Raw genomic sequence first — 18,687 nt, 5'->3', positions numbered from 1 at the left:
TGAAGGGTCGAGTCCGAGTCAAGACCGAGTCTTTGAAGGGTCGAGTCCGAGTCGAGTCCGAGAAAGCAGAAATCGGTCTTGAGACCGGACTCGAGTACTACATCACTACCTGAGAGACTGAGCGCGAGCTCATGAAGCTCCGCCCACTGTGCCGCGCAGCAGCAGCTCATTTGCATTTAAAGGGCACACACTAAAACAGCGCGTTTTTCTGAGCCCCAAAATATGACAATTTAAACATACTGTAAAAAATTATCTGTTTTTGAGCTAAAACTTCACATACACACTCTGGGGACATCAGAGACTCATTTTACATCTTGTGAAAAGGGGCATAATAGGTCCCCTTTAAAATGTGCCTTTATTATTTAATTAGAGAAAAATAAATGTAACAGTCTAAATATTAAATATTTAAGGAATCAATCCCTTCAGTCGTGAAAGACATCTGTCATAATTTACCATAAATAAACAAGTGTGACGCCTCTATTCAGATGGGTTGTCATTGGCTGTGACTTTATCGCTGAACTCGCTGTGATTGGACTATCTTTTAATCCACATAAAAATGTGCTTCATGTTACAGTGTCACTATATTGTGAGAAATTACTCCTTGACTGAGATCCCAACCCTAACCCTAAGCATTTCTGCACATTCAAATGAAATACAGCATCATAGAGCAACAGAGATTACTTTACGTTACTTTAAGGGTCAAATCAAATAGAAATAGCACATTAATTAAATGACATTGAATCATTTAGTTGTAACTTGTAACTTACAAGTTACAACTAAGTGATTCAACCACATTTAGTCACTTTTCAAGTCTGGTATAAAGACTGTTGCTCATGTGGCTGAAATGTTCTTCGCCCAATAGAGACAAATAATGAAAATAAGAAAATAAGTAGAGGGAACACTGCTTACAACAGAGGGTTTATTTTATTTTTTTATTTTTTTTATTAAATGTAATTTTAAACACATTATTAGAGAATCAGTATCTAGAGATTATTTATTGTGATTACACAAAGTACGAAGCTATATGAATATTTGTGTATTTGTATTATATAAGGTTATTTGAAAACAACAAATGTTGAATATATATATATATATATATATATATATATATATATATATATATATATTCCCTGAACACCCAAACTGATACATGATTGACAAAATTAGAAGTATTCAAAGAACTTGTACATTACATGTGCAATCTGTCTTGATATTACAGATAAGAGTCCTTGGTATCCACTTTGATATCAGTGTAAGTGACGCCTTTGTATCTGCCCTTGGTTCTGTACGCAAACACACTGCCGTTCTTGCAGGTCATCTTCACTGTGCCAGTGTAAGGCAGGTCAAAAGTGGCTCTGCCAATAGTGATGGAAACATCAAGCTTCTTCCATGGTTGCACTTTTACATTTGTAGACAGCTTTTCGGTTCTCTCTTCTGTGTTCTCCTGACCATAAGTGCCTTGAAATCCAATGGTGACACTGTATCCTGCAGTACCTTGAGCAACCGCTGGAACCCCAGCATTCACTTCCATTTTAAATGTTGCAGATAAACTTGCACTCACAGACCATGAAGATTTCTTATTTATAGTCTTTGAGCTTTCAAGTGTTTGATTTTGTGTGGTGGAGGAGTTGTTCCTGTAACTGTGGGCTTTGATTTCTTCTACTGTCACCTTTGGTATCAGTTGGTGGAGAGTGGGATAGTGGACATCGGTGAGAACTGTTGATTCAATTGCTTTGAGAAACATGAATCCCATGCAGTCAATGTCGGCACCACCTCTTCCTACAACTCCCAAACAATATCCAGACCCGACATCCATGGGATATTCTTTTTTTAAACTCCAGTCTGTCATCTTTGCAAAAAACTCTCCCCCCAAACTGGTCTTGAATTTGATGGCTCCAAGACGTGTTCCTATTCCATTCCCCCACAGGGAAAGTGAGGTGAAACACTCACCAGGTGAGAACGTGTACTCTTGATACGGTCCAGAACCTTCTCCAAAATTTTCAACTCTTCCATCTGAAAGCCAGACCCTGACACCCCTAACCTGCCATCCTCCCACCCAGACTCCGATCTTCTCTAAACTGGCACCGTTGTCCACACCAGTAAATGAGAATGCACCACCTCCGCCTCCACCAATTAGATGTAGATTTATTGTGTCGGACATCTTGGAATTAAATAGATCTGAAAGCAATATCAGATAAGAATTAACATCAGCTTTAAAAACGCACACACTGTATTAATAAAACAAAACCACATAATTGTACTAGATATGTGTGAAATTACTGTGGGAAAAAATTATTCTCTGAACCCTATAGATGTACACAAACGGAGAAAGTCAAAAAGCGTTTATGTAGCATCATGTCCAGCCCTCCAGCACCCCTGATAATAGGCTTGTTGGACTTGAACCGGCGCTGCACAGACCGATCGGTGAATTTCATCAGAGTACCGCAGGAGCGAATAGAAAGTAGATGGCTCCTTATGCTTTTGAACTGCTCTTGCGGTACTTTGATGTCATAAACCATATGAACGACATAAATGAAGTTTGAATTATGTCCGACACACGACCAAAGAGACGGCATTCCGATGAACAAATTGCAAAGAAGAAGGACAAAGGATAAGGAACGCGGGAAGTACCGAATTTACATCGGAAAAACCTTGGAAAGGTGGCGAGAACTCCGCCGGCAGAAGGGCTTCCAATCCGACATTCCAGTTGCTCTGTTTTTGCAGAACAGGTAAATCCATTTTTCTTTCTAAATAAACGTTCATGTTCACCAAACCAACACAAGGATGTCATTAGCTAGAACTATGCAGTCAGCGTTAACTTTGGTGACTACAACACGTTAGCGATCAATCTCTATTGTAAATGATCAAGCAAACTCACAGTATAGGGCGACAATTTGTGTGAATGATTGTTTTAACCCACGGTTTGTTATGAATTTGAATGTTCATTTATAGGCTATTGACAACTTTGACTAAATTTGTTTACGACACCGCTGTTGTTTATGCTCAGTGGGAAACGCGAAGCTAACGCTATCATGCTATTATTGCCTCCTTGTATGGGAGCTATAGTTATAACCTCAGGTGGCGAAATGATTTTAAGATAATGTTTCTCTTTTTCTGCATTCTGTTCTGTAATATATAAAAGCATTTATCTAACGGTGACATTACACATTGAATGAAGTATCAGTAAAACTCAACTTTGTTTGTAGTGACTACTTTGACTTTCCTTTATGCCGGAAGGGAGGGGAGGGGAGGAGGGAGGAGACGGGATGAGGAGGAGGGAGGGTCGAGCTAGCCTCCGTTTTGTTTGACAACAATTCGAACGTCAACAAGTAGTAACGTCTCTCTAAGACATCGCTTAGAGCACCTTTTAAAAAAGTTTTGTCAGCATTGTGATTCTCTCTACACATACTCTCTTTAATAGACGTATTCACATTTAAACACAATTTAAACAACGTATTATTCAATTCATTACTTCTATATAATTATATTTAAGTTGCTCAAGCAAGTGGTAAAATATTTAACCGTGTACTTATATAAAATCGCATACATTTTAAATTAAAACTTAAAATTGACAAAAACTGCAGACTCATGCCCTTTCTTTTGCATAATTTAAATCTTTGTACAATAAATATTGCATGTTTTCCACCTCCACGAATTAGACGAGTGTTGTTATGTCACCTTGTTGAGGTAAATTGTAGTTTTCCTTAATTTACTAAAAGTCTTCTAAAAGTAAAAAGATGACTGTGAAAAATTGTAGTATACAATTAAACGCATGTATGGTGAGATTATTATATTTTCATATCAATCTGTGTTCATTTTGACCACGAACCATGTGCTGTCACTTTCAGCGCATGCAGCACAGCAGAAATAGACTCGGTGCGGAAACGATCTCTGCACTGCTGTATACGCACCGCACCTGGAACGGATCGCCGGACCGCATCCGCGTGCAGCGTGAAAGCTCTGACCTGTTAACAAGGGGTACGGAAAAAAATACGCACCGCATACACACTGCAAACGGAGTATGTGTGAAACTACAATTTACCTCAACAAGGCGACATAATGAACAACACTCGTCTCATTCGTGGAGGTGGAAAAACAAGTTCTTTGTGACATTCAAGATGTATTGTATTAAAATTTAAATGCAAAAGAAAAGGCATGATAGTCGGCTGTTTTGTCAATTTTAAGTTTTAATTTAAAATGTTTGCAATCTTAATATAAGTACATGGTTAAATATTTTTAACTACTTGCTTGAGCAACTTAATACAAGTAGAAGTAGTACATGAATAATAGGCCTGCGTTGTTTTAAATTGTGTTTTCGTGCATACGTCCATTAAAGAGTGTATATGTGTACAAATTGAATCGCAATGCTGACAAAACTTTTTTTAAATAAAAGTTGTATAACTTCTGAATTTCAATTTAAAAATTTTTTTTTTTTAGAAAAACTAGTGATTTATACACTTTTTAGAAATGCCCAGATCCAGATTGATCCTTATTTTCGCAAATATAAACCCAAACCTTTCCCTAAACCTAACTTAAACATATTTTGACTTTTCATTTTAAACCTGTTGGAAAGCGGCTCCTAGACAACCAATTAAAGTCAATGGGTACATTTTGCGTAAAGAGCATGGCAAATAAAAACATGAACTCGTGATATAGATACGCGGTGGAAGAAAATTGGGTTGGATAATCTCATGCAAAGTATTAGAAACTGTTAGCTAGCTACATCTTAAGTCAAGTGCCCTTGAGTGAAAGTATACTTACATGAATGACTGCAGTCTGAAATTCTTCTCAAGAGCAGCTCGCCTGGTCAAAGCTGGAGAAGTGTGATGTGTTTGGTCAGTCTGCTGCTTAAATACAGCTCTGAAGGGGACAGGCAGTCCTTAAAACACACCCCGAGTGATTGATCAATGATTTCCAGTGTAATCAGCTCCACCTCACAAAGTAGAGTGCCATTTTAAAACCATACATAATGCAGCTTAACACAGTATGATTAGCTCAAAAACAATCACCAGAACAAATCACAATGAAGAAGACTTGAGTGACATTACTCATCTATGATGAAGCAGTCTCTCACTGACCTTGCCCTTGTGAATAAAAAGTGCACTTTAGTGTCCTTTTATAAAGTGTACTTATTATACAAATAATATACTTTAAATGTATACACTTAAGTGTGACTTAAATGCAATGTTTTCGGTGCACTGAATACACATTAAGTGTAATTGATTTCGTATACTGTATATCACATATTAAGTTGAAATAAAATGCAATAAGTTGTCATTAAGAGTGATTTTTTGGGACTACTTAAGTTGGACTTTAATACAACTTTATATTTACTTTCATAATTGCTTCTAGTGTCTTTACAATTGATTTAAAGTGCACTGCTCAATGCACTGACAAGCAATTAAAGTTAATTAAATGTACTTTAATGTCAGTTAACAATACACTTAAGTGTGAATTAACTGTAATGTTTTCACTGCTTAAGTGCATTTTATTTGTATTTAGTTTCAAATGTATCACAAATTAACTTCATATTAAATGCACTTAGTTGAACTTTTGAATGCTTTTTTAAACAACTTAAATGGCACTTTAATACAAATGTAAGAAGTAATTTCATACTTGCATATAGTGTATTTAAAATATAGTTAAAGTGTACTGTTTAATGAACTGACAAGAAATTAATGTGAACTAAAATATACTTTAATGTCAGTTAACAATACACTTAAATGTGAATTAAGTGTAATGTTTTCGACAAACGTATTGCATATAATATGTTATTGATTTCAAATGTATCACAGATTAAGCTCAAATTAAATGCAATTAGTTGAAATTAAGAGTGATTTTTTGGAACAACTTAAGTGGGACTTTAATACATTTTTATATGAACTTTGAAATATGATAAAAGTGTACTTCCAAATATACTGACAAGCAATTAATGTGAACTAGCATACACTTTAATGTAATATACACTGTAAAAAAAAAAACTGTGAAAAAACGGTATTATTCCGGCAGCTGGGGCGCCAGAAAATTACCGTAAAATAACGGCAAAAAACAATCTCGTTAAAATACAGTAATTTTCCATAATTAAATAACAGATTATATCTTTAATATTACATAAAATCTTATGTAATTATTGGGATTTTTAACGTTTAAAAAAAGTCATATACACCTTTAAAACAATTAAATACTGTAAATTTAAGGTTTTATACAATTATTTTATATAATAATGCTGTCTATCTACAGTAATTTTCTTTTAATATAGTTTTTCTGTGTAAAATAACAATGAAATTATGTATAAAAAATGCACACAAGTACATAAATTCAAATACAAATGTTTGTAAATTTACAGTTTTTATTTTTATTTGTACCGATCCAATTTCACAACATCTCTAATTAAGTTCTTAATAGCAAATGTACAGTCAATTTCTTTTAAATTAACTAAATGTATGAGTACAGAATACCTGCATATTTACAGTATTAGTAATTGAACAAACACTAAACATCAAGATAAGTGATTGATAGGAAATACTAATAGATGCTTAGTATATAATTTAGAACATGTAAATATATCCACAATAAAAAGCAATTACCGTATACCTTTACAGTATAACTTATTTTAACATTTACAATTACATTTTATCCAAAGTGACTAACCAATTAAGATAATAATTAAAGATAATAAAAAGCAACAAGTGCAGTGACAAGTCCCAGTTAGTCGCACAGTACACATAGCAAGGTTTTTTTTTTTTTTACAAAGATATAGTATTATTGGGTGAAGTGTTTATGAAAAAGATGGATCTTTAGCAGTTTCTTGAAAATGTGTTGAGTTGCGCCGGTCATTCCACCACCAGGAAACAGTCCAGGTAAATGTCAGTGAAAGTGGTTTTGTGTCTCTTTGGGATGATGGCACCACAAGGCGCCGTTCACTTGCAGAACACATGCTTCTGGAGGACACATAGATCCGAAGCAGTGAGTTTAGGCATAGGGCTACCTTTAAAGACAACTCTTGCTGCAGCATCTGGATCAGTTGCAGAGGTTTGACTGATACTGGAAGAGCTGCCAGGAGAGCATTACAATAGCCCAGTCTGGATAGAACAAGAGAGTTGTGTAGCTCCGATAGGAAGGGCCTGATCCTCCTAATGATAAGGCAAATCAGAAGGATCACAGCAAGTATGTTTTGGCTGAAAGTTGAACCATAAGCAGTTCTGTCTTGGCAAGGCTGATTTGAAGGTGAAGGTCATTCATCCAGCAAGAATTTTCCATCAGGTAGGCTGAGATGCGAGCAGCAACCGTCAGATCATCTGGCTGGATTAAAAGGTAGAGATATGTGTCATTAAGATATTAGTGATAGGAAAAGTCATGTTTCTAAATGACAGAGCCTAGTTAAAAAAAAGAAAGAAAGATGGGTGGAATCTAACACAATCGTAATCTTGCTGTAGCAAATCCAAACCTTGTGCATACTTTTAGTGCAATCATATGGAATCAGAAGACTGTTATGAACATATGGAATCAGAACCATTATGATTTTTATGTTTTAATGAATTCTTCCCATACCTTGTTTGCCATGATCATCTGCTTTCCACGTGACCTGAAATCACACACACACACACACACACACACACACACACACACACACACACACACACACACACACACACACACACACACAAGTTATTTTAAAACTCAGTATTAGATTTACACATGTCAGAATATGTTCCATTGGGACAATGCAAAAACTCAACTGACTATGATCTTGAAGCTGAGCTGGAAAGGCCAGCAGTAATATTTTGAGCTGCCATGTGATTTTAGCTAAGTTACATTTATAGAAAGTAACATTAAATGAATATGATTTACTGTGACCTAGACCTAGATACACCTAGGGGTTCATCATGTTGTATTCATATTCTAGTCTTCCTGTTCTAGGCTTTCCTGTATCATCAACAAGTACGTTAAGTTACAGACAGTATTTCGATTTCTTAACGGTCTTAATAAAGTTAGTCATGTTAACTATTACGAAATAAACAAAAGAAACACAGTAGGCCTATTTTTAGTAAAACTGTGGCTATTACAATGGTAAAAAAAATCAGCTAAAAACGTGTTTACTACAATTTTACTATAATAAAATAAAGTTAAAAAAAAGTTTACAAAAAAAAATAATAATTGAAAAATAAAGTTTTCAGCTTCCAGACATGGTTTCAAAATGTCCCGCCATTTAAGAGATTGGTTTAATGTTACTGAGTATCATAACGAAGATTTTATACACAATTATGGACTTTAATATGAATAACAAGTCTACTAAAGATTGTTTTAGGTCTATAAGTTAACAAGTAAGTTAGAGTGGGTTCAACTGATCTTTCTTAACACAGATCGATAATTGAAAAGACCCATGCTGCATTTGTGTTTTGCCCTCGACGCCAGTTATGACTGAACATAATTTAAGAATGCTAACGTTAGCATGGAAACAGTCTAACCACTTAACACAAATGTAATATAAAATATCATTTACATGTAGTATTAGACTCTTACCTCAGCCGTTGATCGGTCGGGATGAGGTCTGCTGTGACGAACCAGGCTCACTGAAAAAGGGCGCGTTATTTCCGGGCTGACTGACACCAGACTACAACTAATATGTGTTCAGCAGCGCTCCTGCTCACGGCTGCTTCTGTCGAATACGATTATAGCTCTGAATTCAAATCTCCCGCTTGCCCTTGGGCCTTGACACAGATCGACGACAGAGACAGATTTGTAGCTAACCGTTGTGGGCTGGGCGAGACTCAAGCAACGAAACGTAATGGCGGATAATTTGAATCTGCGCGCGTCCGCGCGCGCGGGCACGCACACACACATTCAAACGCACACAAAGCCACGCAATGTGCAGCAACGCAGATTTGGAAAAACGATTCATAAAAGACATAAAATATAGGCCTAAATGAAATTTACGGGCAAATACAAATGATGATCAAAATGAACATCTATTTGCAAGACAAAATTAAAAGATTATAAATAATTAAATAGGCCTGCCTAATGTGTGGACAAATCTTAAAACTCACTTTAACCCCCACATGCTTAATAATCTTTAAGGAAAACATGTTAAGTGACTGCTGATTTCTGCAGTTATACCTTATTTTCTTTGTTTTCTAATTCCACAGAAATAATCTGTAAAATATTACTTAATTTTTTATGTAAAATTACACATAACCCTATAAAATTACAGATAATTTCCTTTAAAAAACGTTAAATTAATGTAAAACCACAATGAAAGCAATTACCTGTAAATTTAATAGTGGATCTTTAAATTACAACAAATATCTGTAAAATAACAGGTATTCACTGTATAATGACAAAACGGCAAAATTCTGTAAAAAATACAGACAGTTTCCCGTAAATTTACAGTTTTTTTTTACAGTGTACATCATGTACACTATTATATAATTAAATACATTTGTAATTAAAAATAATAATAATAAAGTTATTATAAATATCTTAATAACCTAGTTACAATCAACACAAATTCAATTTAAAACCCTCTACATTTACTACAAATTTACTACATTTACTACAAATTTATTTACAAAACAATCTCTAAAATAAATACATAAAAACCTTTCTGTTGATGCACAAGAAAATGAAAAAGAAAATTCTGTCATCATTAAACTCACCCTCAAGTTGTTTCAAACCTGTATGAATTTATTTCTTCTGCTGAACACAAAGGAAGATATTTTGAAGAATGTCAGTAACCAGACAGTTAACTGGTCCCATTGACTTCCATAGTAGGAAAAAGAAAATACTATGGAAGTCAATGGGACCAGTTAACTGTTTGCTTACTGACATTCTGTATACTAATTTTTAATGCTTGTCAACTGACATTCACAAATGTGTTCAAATTGGCAGCAATGGCAACAAACTGCACATTACATTTAAATGCAAAAATCGTTTAGTGCTGACATCAAAGTAGTTCAATATTGTCAGTCTTAATAAATAAATAAATAAAGAAGTTCTAAAACTATACGTGTTTAACGGATTAAATACAGTGACATTGACAATTATATTTTAAATTCAGCGAATGCAAAATCATTTAAAAATACATCAAGTATTAAATAGTCAAATACAATTAAAGAAAGAAAGAAGATTAGTTCTGAACAATGACATTTATACGTTTAACTATTACACGTTTAATGGTTTAAATACGCAGTGAAATCGACAGACAGTTCATTTTAAAGTCAGCGAATGCAAAATAATGTACATAAGTATAGTTGAATAAAGTCAAATACAGTTCAGAAAGAAAGAAAATTAGTTCTGAACAATGTAATTTATACCATTAGGAAATTAAAGAGAAATTTACAGATGTGCAAGATTGTATTTTACAGTTTGTACACAGTGAAATGTACATTTTTTAGACTCTGAAGAAGAAGAAGAAGTCTCTTACACGCGGGTCTAAAATATCAGTTTACATTTTCAAACATTCTTTTTGCCATTAATTGAAATAATCCAGTGAGATTTGTGTATGCACAAGGAGTCTGACAGCAGCCGGTATGATCTGATCTCACCATCATCGAGTCCGTCTGTGATTACATGAAGAAACAGAAGAAACTGAGACAGACTAAATCCAGAAGAACTGCGGGAACGTCTCCGAGACGCTTGAAGAAACCTTCCTGCAAAGCTACAGTACTGTGAAAAGCACTGGCACTCGTGTTGAAATGCTGTAAAGTGAGAATTGCTTCAAAAATAAAATCACAAATTGAATTTATGTATGATTTAACTTCTTCAAATCAATATATGGTGTAACGACCCTTTGCGTTTAAAACGGCTTTTGTCCAGATACACTTGCGCATAGTGTACACAGAATATAAAATGGCAAATATTTCATCTTATTTCATTTTAATGAGTTGTCAATACAGTATGATTTTACCCCAAAATTCAACATTTTGACACAAAATATAAATGCAAATCCACCTTTCTCTGCCTAGATCCAGATGTTTTCTGTGAATCGCAGCGATCCATTGCTTCTCTGTTCTGTGGCTTTTGGCAGTCAGTAAAAAAATACCTCAGATTTCTTTTCAAATCTTATGTGTACAGTAAGTTCTTCTTCTGTTATATGCATATCCTCTATGAACGGATAAGACATATTGATAATCAATCCACCTGACAGAACAAGAGCCCAACTACTGACTAACATTACATTAGATTGAGCGATTTGAGCATTTCATTGTCCTACAGTGTAAATTATTTCTCCGTCAGTGTTTTTCTTTTGTTTCCAGCCACAAACCAATTTCATTGCAATTTCAGAAATCGGTTCTAACTCTGTTTTTTTTTAATCAACACTTGAATGTTGATAAGTTTAATTTAAAAAAAAGGTGATCAAAGGTGATGAATTGAGTCAATCAACACACTCAAAGCTTCACAGTCCTTTGTTTTAATCAACGCTCTTAATCCCATCTTGATGAAGTCTTTGAAAAGAACGTTATTTTCTCAGCTTTTTTTTTCAAAATGTTTGAAATGTTGATGTTTTTTTCAAAACTTACACTCTCACTATCTTCAATCTTTCGGACAAACTTGATGATGATACATAATTGTGTTATTTCTTTTAATTCCAAAGAAGTAGTTTCATTTATATCATTAATATACTATACATACTCTGTAAGTGTTAGAAGCACTTTAGCAGAGGTGGAAAGTAACGAATTACATTTACTCGCGTTACAGGTAATTGAGTAGTTTTTTTGTGTACTTCTACTTTTTCAAGTCATTTTTAAAATCTGTAATTTTACTTTTACTTAAGTACGTTTTGTTTGAAGTATTGTACTTCGCTACATTTTAAATCACATCCGTTACTGAGTAAAAAAAAAAATAGTTAAAAAAAAAATCGCGCTCCGGAAACTGCTACATTGATTGAAGGGCGGGAGAACAAACGTGCAAAAAAGGTGACGCTGACTCAGCTGGAAGAGAAACGCCCTCGAATTACTTTAGATGTAGGAAAAACGCGTGGTTAGATATCCAATTTGCTGAAAATGTGGACGCAATGTGGTCGCAAAAAGGAGGAAACATAGACCATCTATCCATGCAGATAAAGGTATGCAGAGCGCATCCCCGAATCCAGTCATGCAAATGGAATTAACATGCAGATGTCACGTAAACCACGCAATGAATAAATTGAAATTATAGCTGTGCAATAAATCCAATCGTGACATGGTCTCAAAGCGCAAAAAGACTGCTGCGTAAATGTTCTGTGTGCCTGTGTGAACGAGCTGTAGTGCTCCGGTTTGTCTACTGCATACTCAAGTATGCCTGATGCTCGTTGTGTTTTCGGCGTCTAACAAACAATATGAGAACATGATTTAATGAATGAACATTTAGAGAGCAGCTCTGAGAGAACGCATAACACACTCTGCTGAAACAGATCTTCACTACCCGTCAAAATAAAAATTGAATATCAGAAATATGTTACTATTGTAGGCCTACAATAGAACGTACTTATCAAAATAATAACAATAATATGAATAATAATAAAAATATTATTTAAGGAATATATTTTTTCACCCAAAAATGGAAATTAGCCCATTATTTACTCACCCTTGCCTTAAGTCATCCTAGGTGTATATGATATTCTACTTTAAGACTAATACAATCGGAGTTATATAAAAAAATCTTTTCCAAGCTTTATTATAATGGCAGTGAATGGCCTTTTCTGTTTTGAAGTCCATAAAAGTGCTTCTATGCATCATAAAAGTGCATCTATCAATGATAAAAGTGCATCTATCAATCATAAAAGTGCATCTGTCCATCATAATAGTTAACCCATCCATCATAAAAGTGCTCCACACGGCTATGAGAGGTTAATAAAGGGATTCTGAAGCAAAGCAACGAGTTTGTGTAAGAAAAATATCCATATTTACTATAGCTTCCGGCTCTAAAGCACAATTTATGCGAGTAAGGAGACGTACTGCTGATATTTACGCTACACAACGCTACTTCGACTTCATAAGTTACGCAAGTTGTGCTTTAGACGTAAGTAGACTCTGTATGGCTGTGTGGCCAGAAGCTAGAATTGTACATTGTAACATATTAAATATGGATTTTTTTTTTATGAGGAAAACTCATTGCTTCGCTTTAGAAGGCCTTTATTAACCCCTCAGAGCACTTTTATGAATAGATTATGAATAGATGCACTTTAATGGACTTTTTTAAAACATAACTCTGATTGTATTTGTCTGAAAAAAGAATGTCATATACACCTGATGACTTAAGGGTGAATAAATCATGGGCTAATTTTCATTTTTGAGGGAAATATCCCTTTAATATCATAAACCGTAATATTTTCTGAGACAATATCATACTGTGAAAATCTCATACCATTACAACCCTACACGGGAGAAACCCCCGCTGTTAAAAAAAGTTACTCAGTAATTTTTACTCTGAGTAAATTTTAAATGAGCTACTTTTTACTTTTACTTGAGTAGATGTTTTCAGGGTTTCTGCAGGGTTTAATCAGTCAAATTTAAGACTTTTTAAGACCTTTTTATGACCATTATGATTTGAATTTATGACCTACACGAATTACGATAAATAATTTCAGTCATTAAAATTCCTTTCAAAAGTCTTTTTTTATTATTGACTTTCATTGAAAGTAACAAGTTTTATTTTTTAAAGAGTAATTCTAGTATTTCTTACTTAAGATTAAGAAACTGAAGCCTTCGCCTTCTTTTTCTTGAGTATCAAGAACACAGGAACACTTAACAATTGTAACATTGTAAAGTAACATTGTAAATTAACAATTATTTTATGGCATTACTTTCCAAAATAACAAATCAGTCAGTCAGTGTCTGTCTACATTTTTCTCAGTTCGTCTCCTTTAATGATGATCTCCTCCTCAACCTTTTTCAGCTCAGCCAATTTCTCCTTGCTTGCCCGCCTGAGGGCGTTTGATTTTGAAAGGAGCTGGGCCATCTTTGAACCCGATTTGCCCTCTGCTTCCTCTGCCAGCATGTCAGCCTCTCTGGCGAGACAGGTGGAAACCTCTTGAACAGTGGTTTTCTTTCTCTTAAGGTCGGTCAAATACTCCTCTGCCAGCTTTCTTTTCTGTGTCCCTGCTTCACTCTCCTTCCTTGCACGCTGCTGATCAAGGAAAATGCGGTACCTCGACCTGGCTGCACCCACCGATACCAGCAGTTCTTTTGTGAGGGGAACTTTGGTCACCCCACCGTGCAAATCTACATAATCACACACAAGTCTATGTGCAATCATTGTCTCTTCCTGCATATTGTCAGTCTCAACCTCCTTGTTCACAGAGAACCCCCTTTCAACTGAAGCTTGTCCATGAGAAAGGAGGAGCAGCTTCTGGCAAAATGCCCAAGCCACTGGATAGGCACGGCTTAAACAGCCGCACAAGAAGGTGTCCAGCCGTTTTAGCATTGGCTGGAAGGAGAGAAACTCTTCATTCCTACACTCAAGAGTCAGGAGAGCCTCAAACTGTTGTAGAATGACATCCCCTAAAATTAAAAAAAAAAAAAAAACATGTTACAAAGGGAATTAGTTAGAATTATATTGATATATTGATCCACTTTAGCCTCTATAAAGACTACAATAACATTTGGTTATGATGGTTTAAATTCAGTTTTTTTCCTAAGATTTCAGAGGACATAGAAACTCCACTAAACTCAGATAAATACAAATTTAAACTCATGACCAGAAAATGTGTTAATCTGCAACACCTGCATGTTCACTCATCCAGTCAGTTTGTATCCTGTTGTCAGGATACCTTTCATTTTGAGACTATAAGCTACCTTCTAATTTTTACATTTATTTTCTCAAATGTGTTAACACTAATTAGATTTATGTGCTTCCTAAAAACACTTAGGTGATGCACCTAAACTTTATATTGTAAGTAAGGAAAACCCTATGTAAAATAATCCTAAATCATGAGCTACTGCACACAGAACAGGTGCAGGACCATTACAAGAGGAAATGACAAAAGCTAGAGATCCACCTAAAAAATACCCCTGATGGTAAAAGAGAAAAGGTTTATAAATGTAGCAAATGTCTGCAAGATGGCACAGTTAAGTATAATGCTGTAAACACAGTCTAATAAACACTTATATAATTAGTATAATTCAGCGTGGTACTCTAACTTTGGTCAAAGCCCCTTCCAGAACTACTCCTACCAACAGATACACCTCCTGCCAGCTGCTTGGCCTGTAGAAAGGTCTGCACCAGACATTTCATTTGTTCCTTGCACCTGTCTGGGTCTCTGAACATGTTAGAGGGGTCCAGACAGGCCATCTGCCTAACAGTGGCGTATTTGAGTGGGCTCTTCTCCTGCACTTTTCTGACTATATTAGTCAGCCCCTGCATGCAGTCCCTTCTAAATTCAAGGACTCTGAGATCTGATATTTTAGTGTCCTGAAGAGGGATGTACAATAAAAACACAAGTAAGTAGAATGTACAACATAATGATTCCTGCTTCTTGTATCCTGACCAAAATTTCTAAAATTACTTCAACTACAACTTCAAAATTGACCATAATACCTTCAGGGCTTTATCTGCACCTAGGCCAATGTCAATTTTCTGTGGGAGGAGCAAGTTCTTCTTCTCACTCAAGTCCAGCTTGGTGAGCTGTAGTTTTGTAATGTCCTGCAGGACTCCTCGCTTCACAAACCGCCTCAGTATACTCTGTCAGAAGAAAAATCCAGATGAAAAATGTAAGTGCCCTACATCCATATTTTTCATGCAGTAATGTCACAGTTTTAACAAGGTTAAAATTAACAAAGGTTGAAGAATTTCATCCATTAAAGACAGTGTACATAATACATCATACTCATACATAATTATAGTAGCTGAGGAGCCAGACAAGCACAAAAGTTATTTTTAAATTACCTTGATCAACTCAGCCAAGTCTTTGGCAAGGAATGGCATTACTGGCTCATCCGTCTGGTACCTCTTCAGGAAGGGGTCAAAGGTACGGGCGATGGTCGCAAAAAAATGCAACTTTGCCAAGATCAGGGGATCCTTTAGAGCGGCCTCTATTGTATCATACGAGCCTGTACCAGGGTTTGGCAGCTCCTTTCTTTTCACCGCATCCACATACAGCTGAAGTGAAGGCCAGACCTCCAGAGCTCTCTCTACCACAGGCAGGTTCTCCAACCATCGATGGCCACAGAATGATAGCGGGAACACTGATGACTTTGTGACTGTCATGTAGTCTTCCCTCCTCGCTGGAACATTGTTAAAGAGTGTGTGCATTGCTCTTAACAGCTTTTCCACCTGCCACATGGAGAAACCTGCCTTGAAAGCATTGTGCAGAGTATGTAGCCCACAGCTCCCCACGGACACCAGCTGAGCACCCCCATACATTTCATTTAAGTCGGATTGGAGAAGCTCAAAGAACTTTAAATTTACATTGGGCCCATCCATCGATACAGAGACCAGCCTGCTGAGATTCAGCTGCTGCACACACTCCTTAAGGGAAAACAATAAAAAGATGAGGATAAATAAATAAATATACCACTTAATTGATAACACACACATGCACATACACACACACACACTTTTGCACTTTTCAAGTTCAAGCAAGTATATTGTTTGACTAGGCCTACATGTCTGTTTCTATTCAAGGTATCCATGTGGACTGTTTCTGAAAATACAACCACGCCATGCAATTGATGAAACAAATTAAAAGAGATTATATATAGTTATATTGTATATAGTTCTTTTTCTATTCTCTCAAAAAAGTATGGCTAGAGTGGTGCAGAGTAGAGACCATTAACATACAGTACCAGTCAAAAGTTTGGAAACATTACTATTTTTAATGTTTTTGAAAGAAGTCTCTTATGCTCATCAAGCCTGCAGTTAAAAAACAAAACAAAACAAAAAAACAGTAATATTATTACAATTTAAAACAATGGTTCTCTTTTTTAATATATTTTAAAATGCAATTTATTTTTGTGATGCAAAGCTGAATTTTCATCAGCAAGTACTCCAGTCTAAGACACCAAAGACTGGAGTACTTGCTGATGAAAATTCAGCTTTGCATCACAAAAATAAATTGCATTTTAAAATATATTAAAAAAGAGAACCATTATTTTAAATTGTAATAATATTTCATAATATTACTGTTTTTTTTTTAACTGCAGGCTTGATGAGCATAAGAGACTTTCTGTATATTAATATATAAAGGTTTCCCTACTCTCCAAATTGGTTTGAATAAATGGATCAAACACAGGTTATAGGCTATTCATAGTCGTAGGTTTGAAGGTGAAATTATTTCAAATATTACATTCAGCATTAGAAATCACATGTTTTAAATATTAAACTTTAATTACTTACTTTAAAGTGCTTTAGCAAATCCTGGGCCGTGGAATGGCCAATGAAGTGTGATCCCAGGTACCGGGAATGCACCTTGTCGTCATTCCAGAACCGAACGTGTATGTCCAGCTGTTTCTTCTTGCTTGTGTGATTTAAGCTTTCATCAAACATGAGCACATAAGGCCCCGAGACCTTGGAAATTAGGTCTTTTTTAATATAATCTGCCAAGCCAAACCGGGTGATGTATGAGGTCTTATCTTTCCCGCACGTAAATGTTTTGGCTATGTCAGAGTCTGGGAACATTGTTCGGAAAAGTTTGGCAATGTCCTCGTTCCCGTTGTACGACTGGTGTTTGGTCACAGTATTCAACACCCACAGGACCTCCGCTTTCAGTGTGGAGGTTGATCCGAAACCACTGTGTGTGGCACTGGATGCGACAGAAACGGAATCCCGCGCTGTACTTGGACCGGGTAACGTTAGTGACGGAGCCGAACAAAACTGACGGATCGCCTGCACCCGCTGCAGGCCTTTTACAGCAACGATATGCTTTTCCGACTTTGCATGCGACTTCAAGGCTTTTATGCCTAAACTAGACAGCTCCAACGTCTTCTTACACAGAGTGCAATAGGCTTGATGCCGATTGTTAGCGACGGGCTTGAGCCAGCTTCTAAACTCACCGTCTTCGAGCCATAGATCGTTAAAGGTACATTTTCCCATTGTGATAGCCAGGATGATTTCAATTAAACTAAGCAGTGACTCAGTATGAAACAGTATGTTCGGAGTTCGCGCGGGTTTCTGTGAAAGTCCGACACTCCGACAAGTGCTGCCGCATGGACCTTGTAGTTCTGGAACGCTGTGATACCAGTGTGATACCACCCAGATTCCTCATACAGAACTACAACATGCGAAACCAATGAATGCTTTTGCCGCCGCAAACGCATTTTGACGGAAGAACAAATTAATGGACGAGCAAATCAATTTAAGACGTTGCTAAATGTTTTTTATGACCTTGTATGGAAAATCCGGACGTTTTTATGACTTTTTATGGCCTTAAATTCTTATTGTTAAATTTATGACTTTTTATGACTTTTTATGACCCCGCGGAAACCCTGTGTTTTAGACCAGTAATTTTACTTGTACTTGAGTAGAATTTTATTCAAGTAGTAGTACTTTTACTTGAGTAGAATATTTTATTACTCTTTCCACCTCTGCACTTAATTAGATGCAGTTATCTTTAGTTAAATACTGCAAGACTACCCTGCTGTAGGACACTGCTTAGAAATTGCTTTAAAGGGCACCTATTATGCAAAATTCACTTTTACATGGTGTTTGAACATAAATGTTTGTCGGCAGTGTGTGAGCAAAACCACCCTAGAATGATAAAAATCCACCCAG

At 35.9% G+C, this 18,687-nt stretch overlaps 2 protein-coding genes and 1 long non-coding RNA gene across 3 annotated transcripts; all 3 read right to left on the bottom strand.

Moving 5' to 3' along the window:
- Window positions 1-1,213: 1,213 nt before the first annotated feature.
- Window positions 1,214-4,807, bottom strand: LOC309483547 (aerolysin-like protein; the record flags this gene model as incomplete). The annotated part of the gene is made up of 2 exons (XM_082149435.1): window positions 4,762-4,807; window positions 1,214-2,178 (listed from the first exon to the last, which is right to left on the bottom strand). The coding sequence occupies exon 2, from the start codon at window positions 2,159-2,161 to the stop codon at window positions 1,214-1,216; it is 948 nt and encodes a 315-aa protein (XP_082005561.1). The 5' UTR covers window positions 2,162-2,178; window positions 4,762-4,807.
- A 1,726-nt stretch (window positions 4,808-6,533) lies between these two features.
- On the bottom strand, window positions 6,534-8,664 carry LOC309492556. Its single transcript, XR_014203577.1, has 3 exons — window positions 8,524-8,664; window positions 7,552-7,585; window positions 6,534-7,302 (listed from the first exon to the last, which is right to left on the bottom strand). It is a non-coding gene; the product is annotated as an uncharacterized lncRNA (long non-coding RNA).
- A 4,802-nt stretch (window positions 8,665-13,466) lies between these two features.
- Window positions 13,467-17,594, bottom strand: LOC309492439 (uncharacterized protein). The gene is made up of 5 exons (XM_082161417.1): window positions 17,314-17,594; window positions 15,865-16,446; window positions 15,517-15,660; window positions 15,153-15,390; window positions 13,467-14,480 (listed from the first exon to the last, which is right to left on the bottom strand). The coding sequence occupies exons 1-5, from the start codon at window positions 17,461-17,463 to the stop codon at window positions 13,819-13,821; spliced, it is 1,776 nt and encodes a 591-aa protein (XP_082017543.1). The 5' UTR covers window positions 17,464-17,594; the 3' UTR covers window positions 13,467-13,818.
- Between the last annotated feature and the right edge of the window lie 1,093 nt (window positions 17,595-18,687).

Source organism: Leuciscus leuciscus (genome assembly GCF_965113295.1).
Source record: "Leuciscus leuciscus genome assembly, chromosome: 2".
Classification (NCBI taxonomy): domain Eukaryota; kingdom Metazoa; phylum Chordata; class Actinopteri; order Cypriniformes; family Leuciscidae; genus Leuciscus; species Leuciscus leuciscus.
This window is presented reverse-complemented; position numbering and strand designations above follow the sequence as displayed.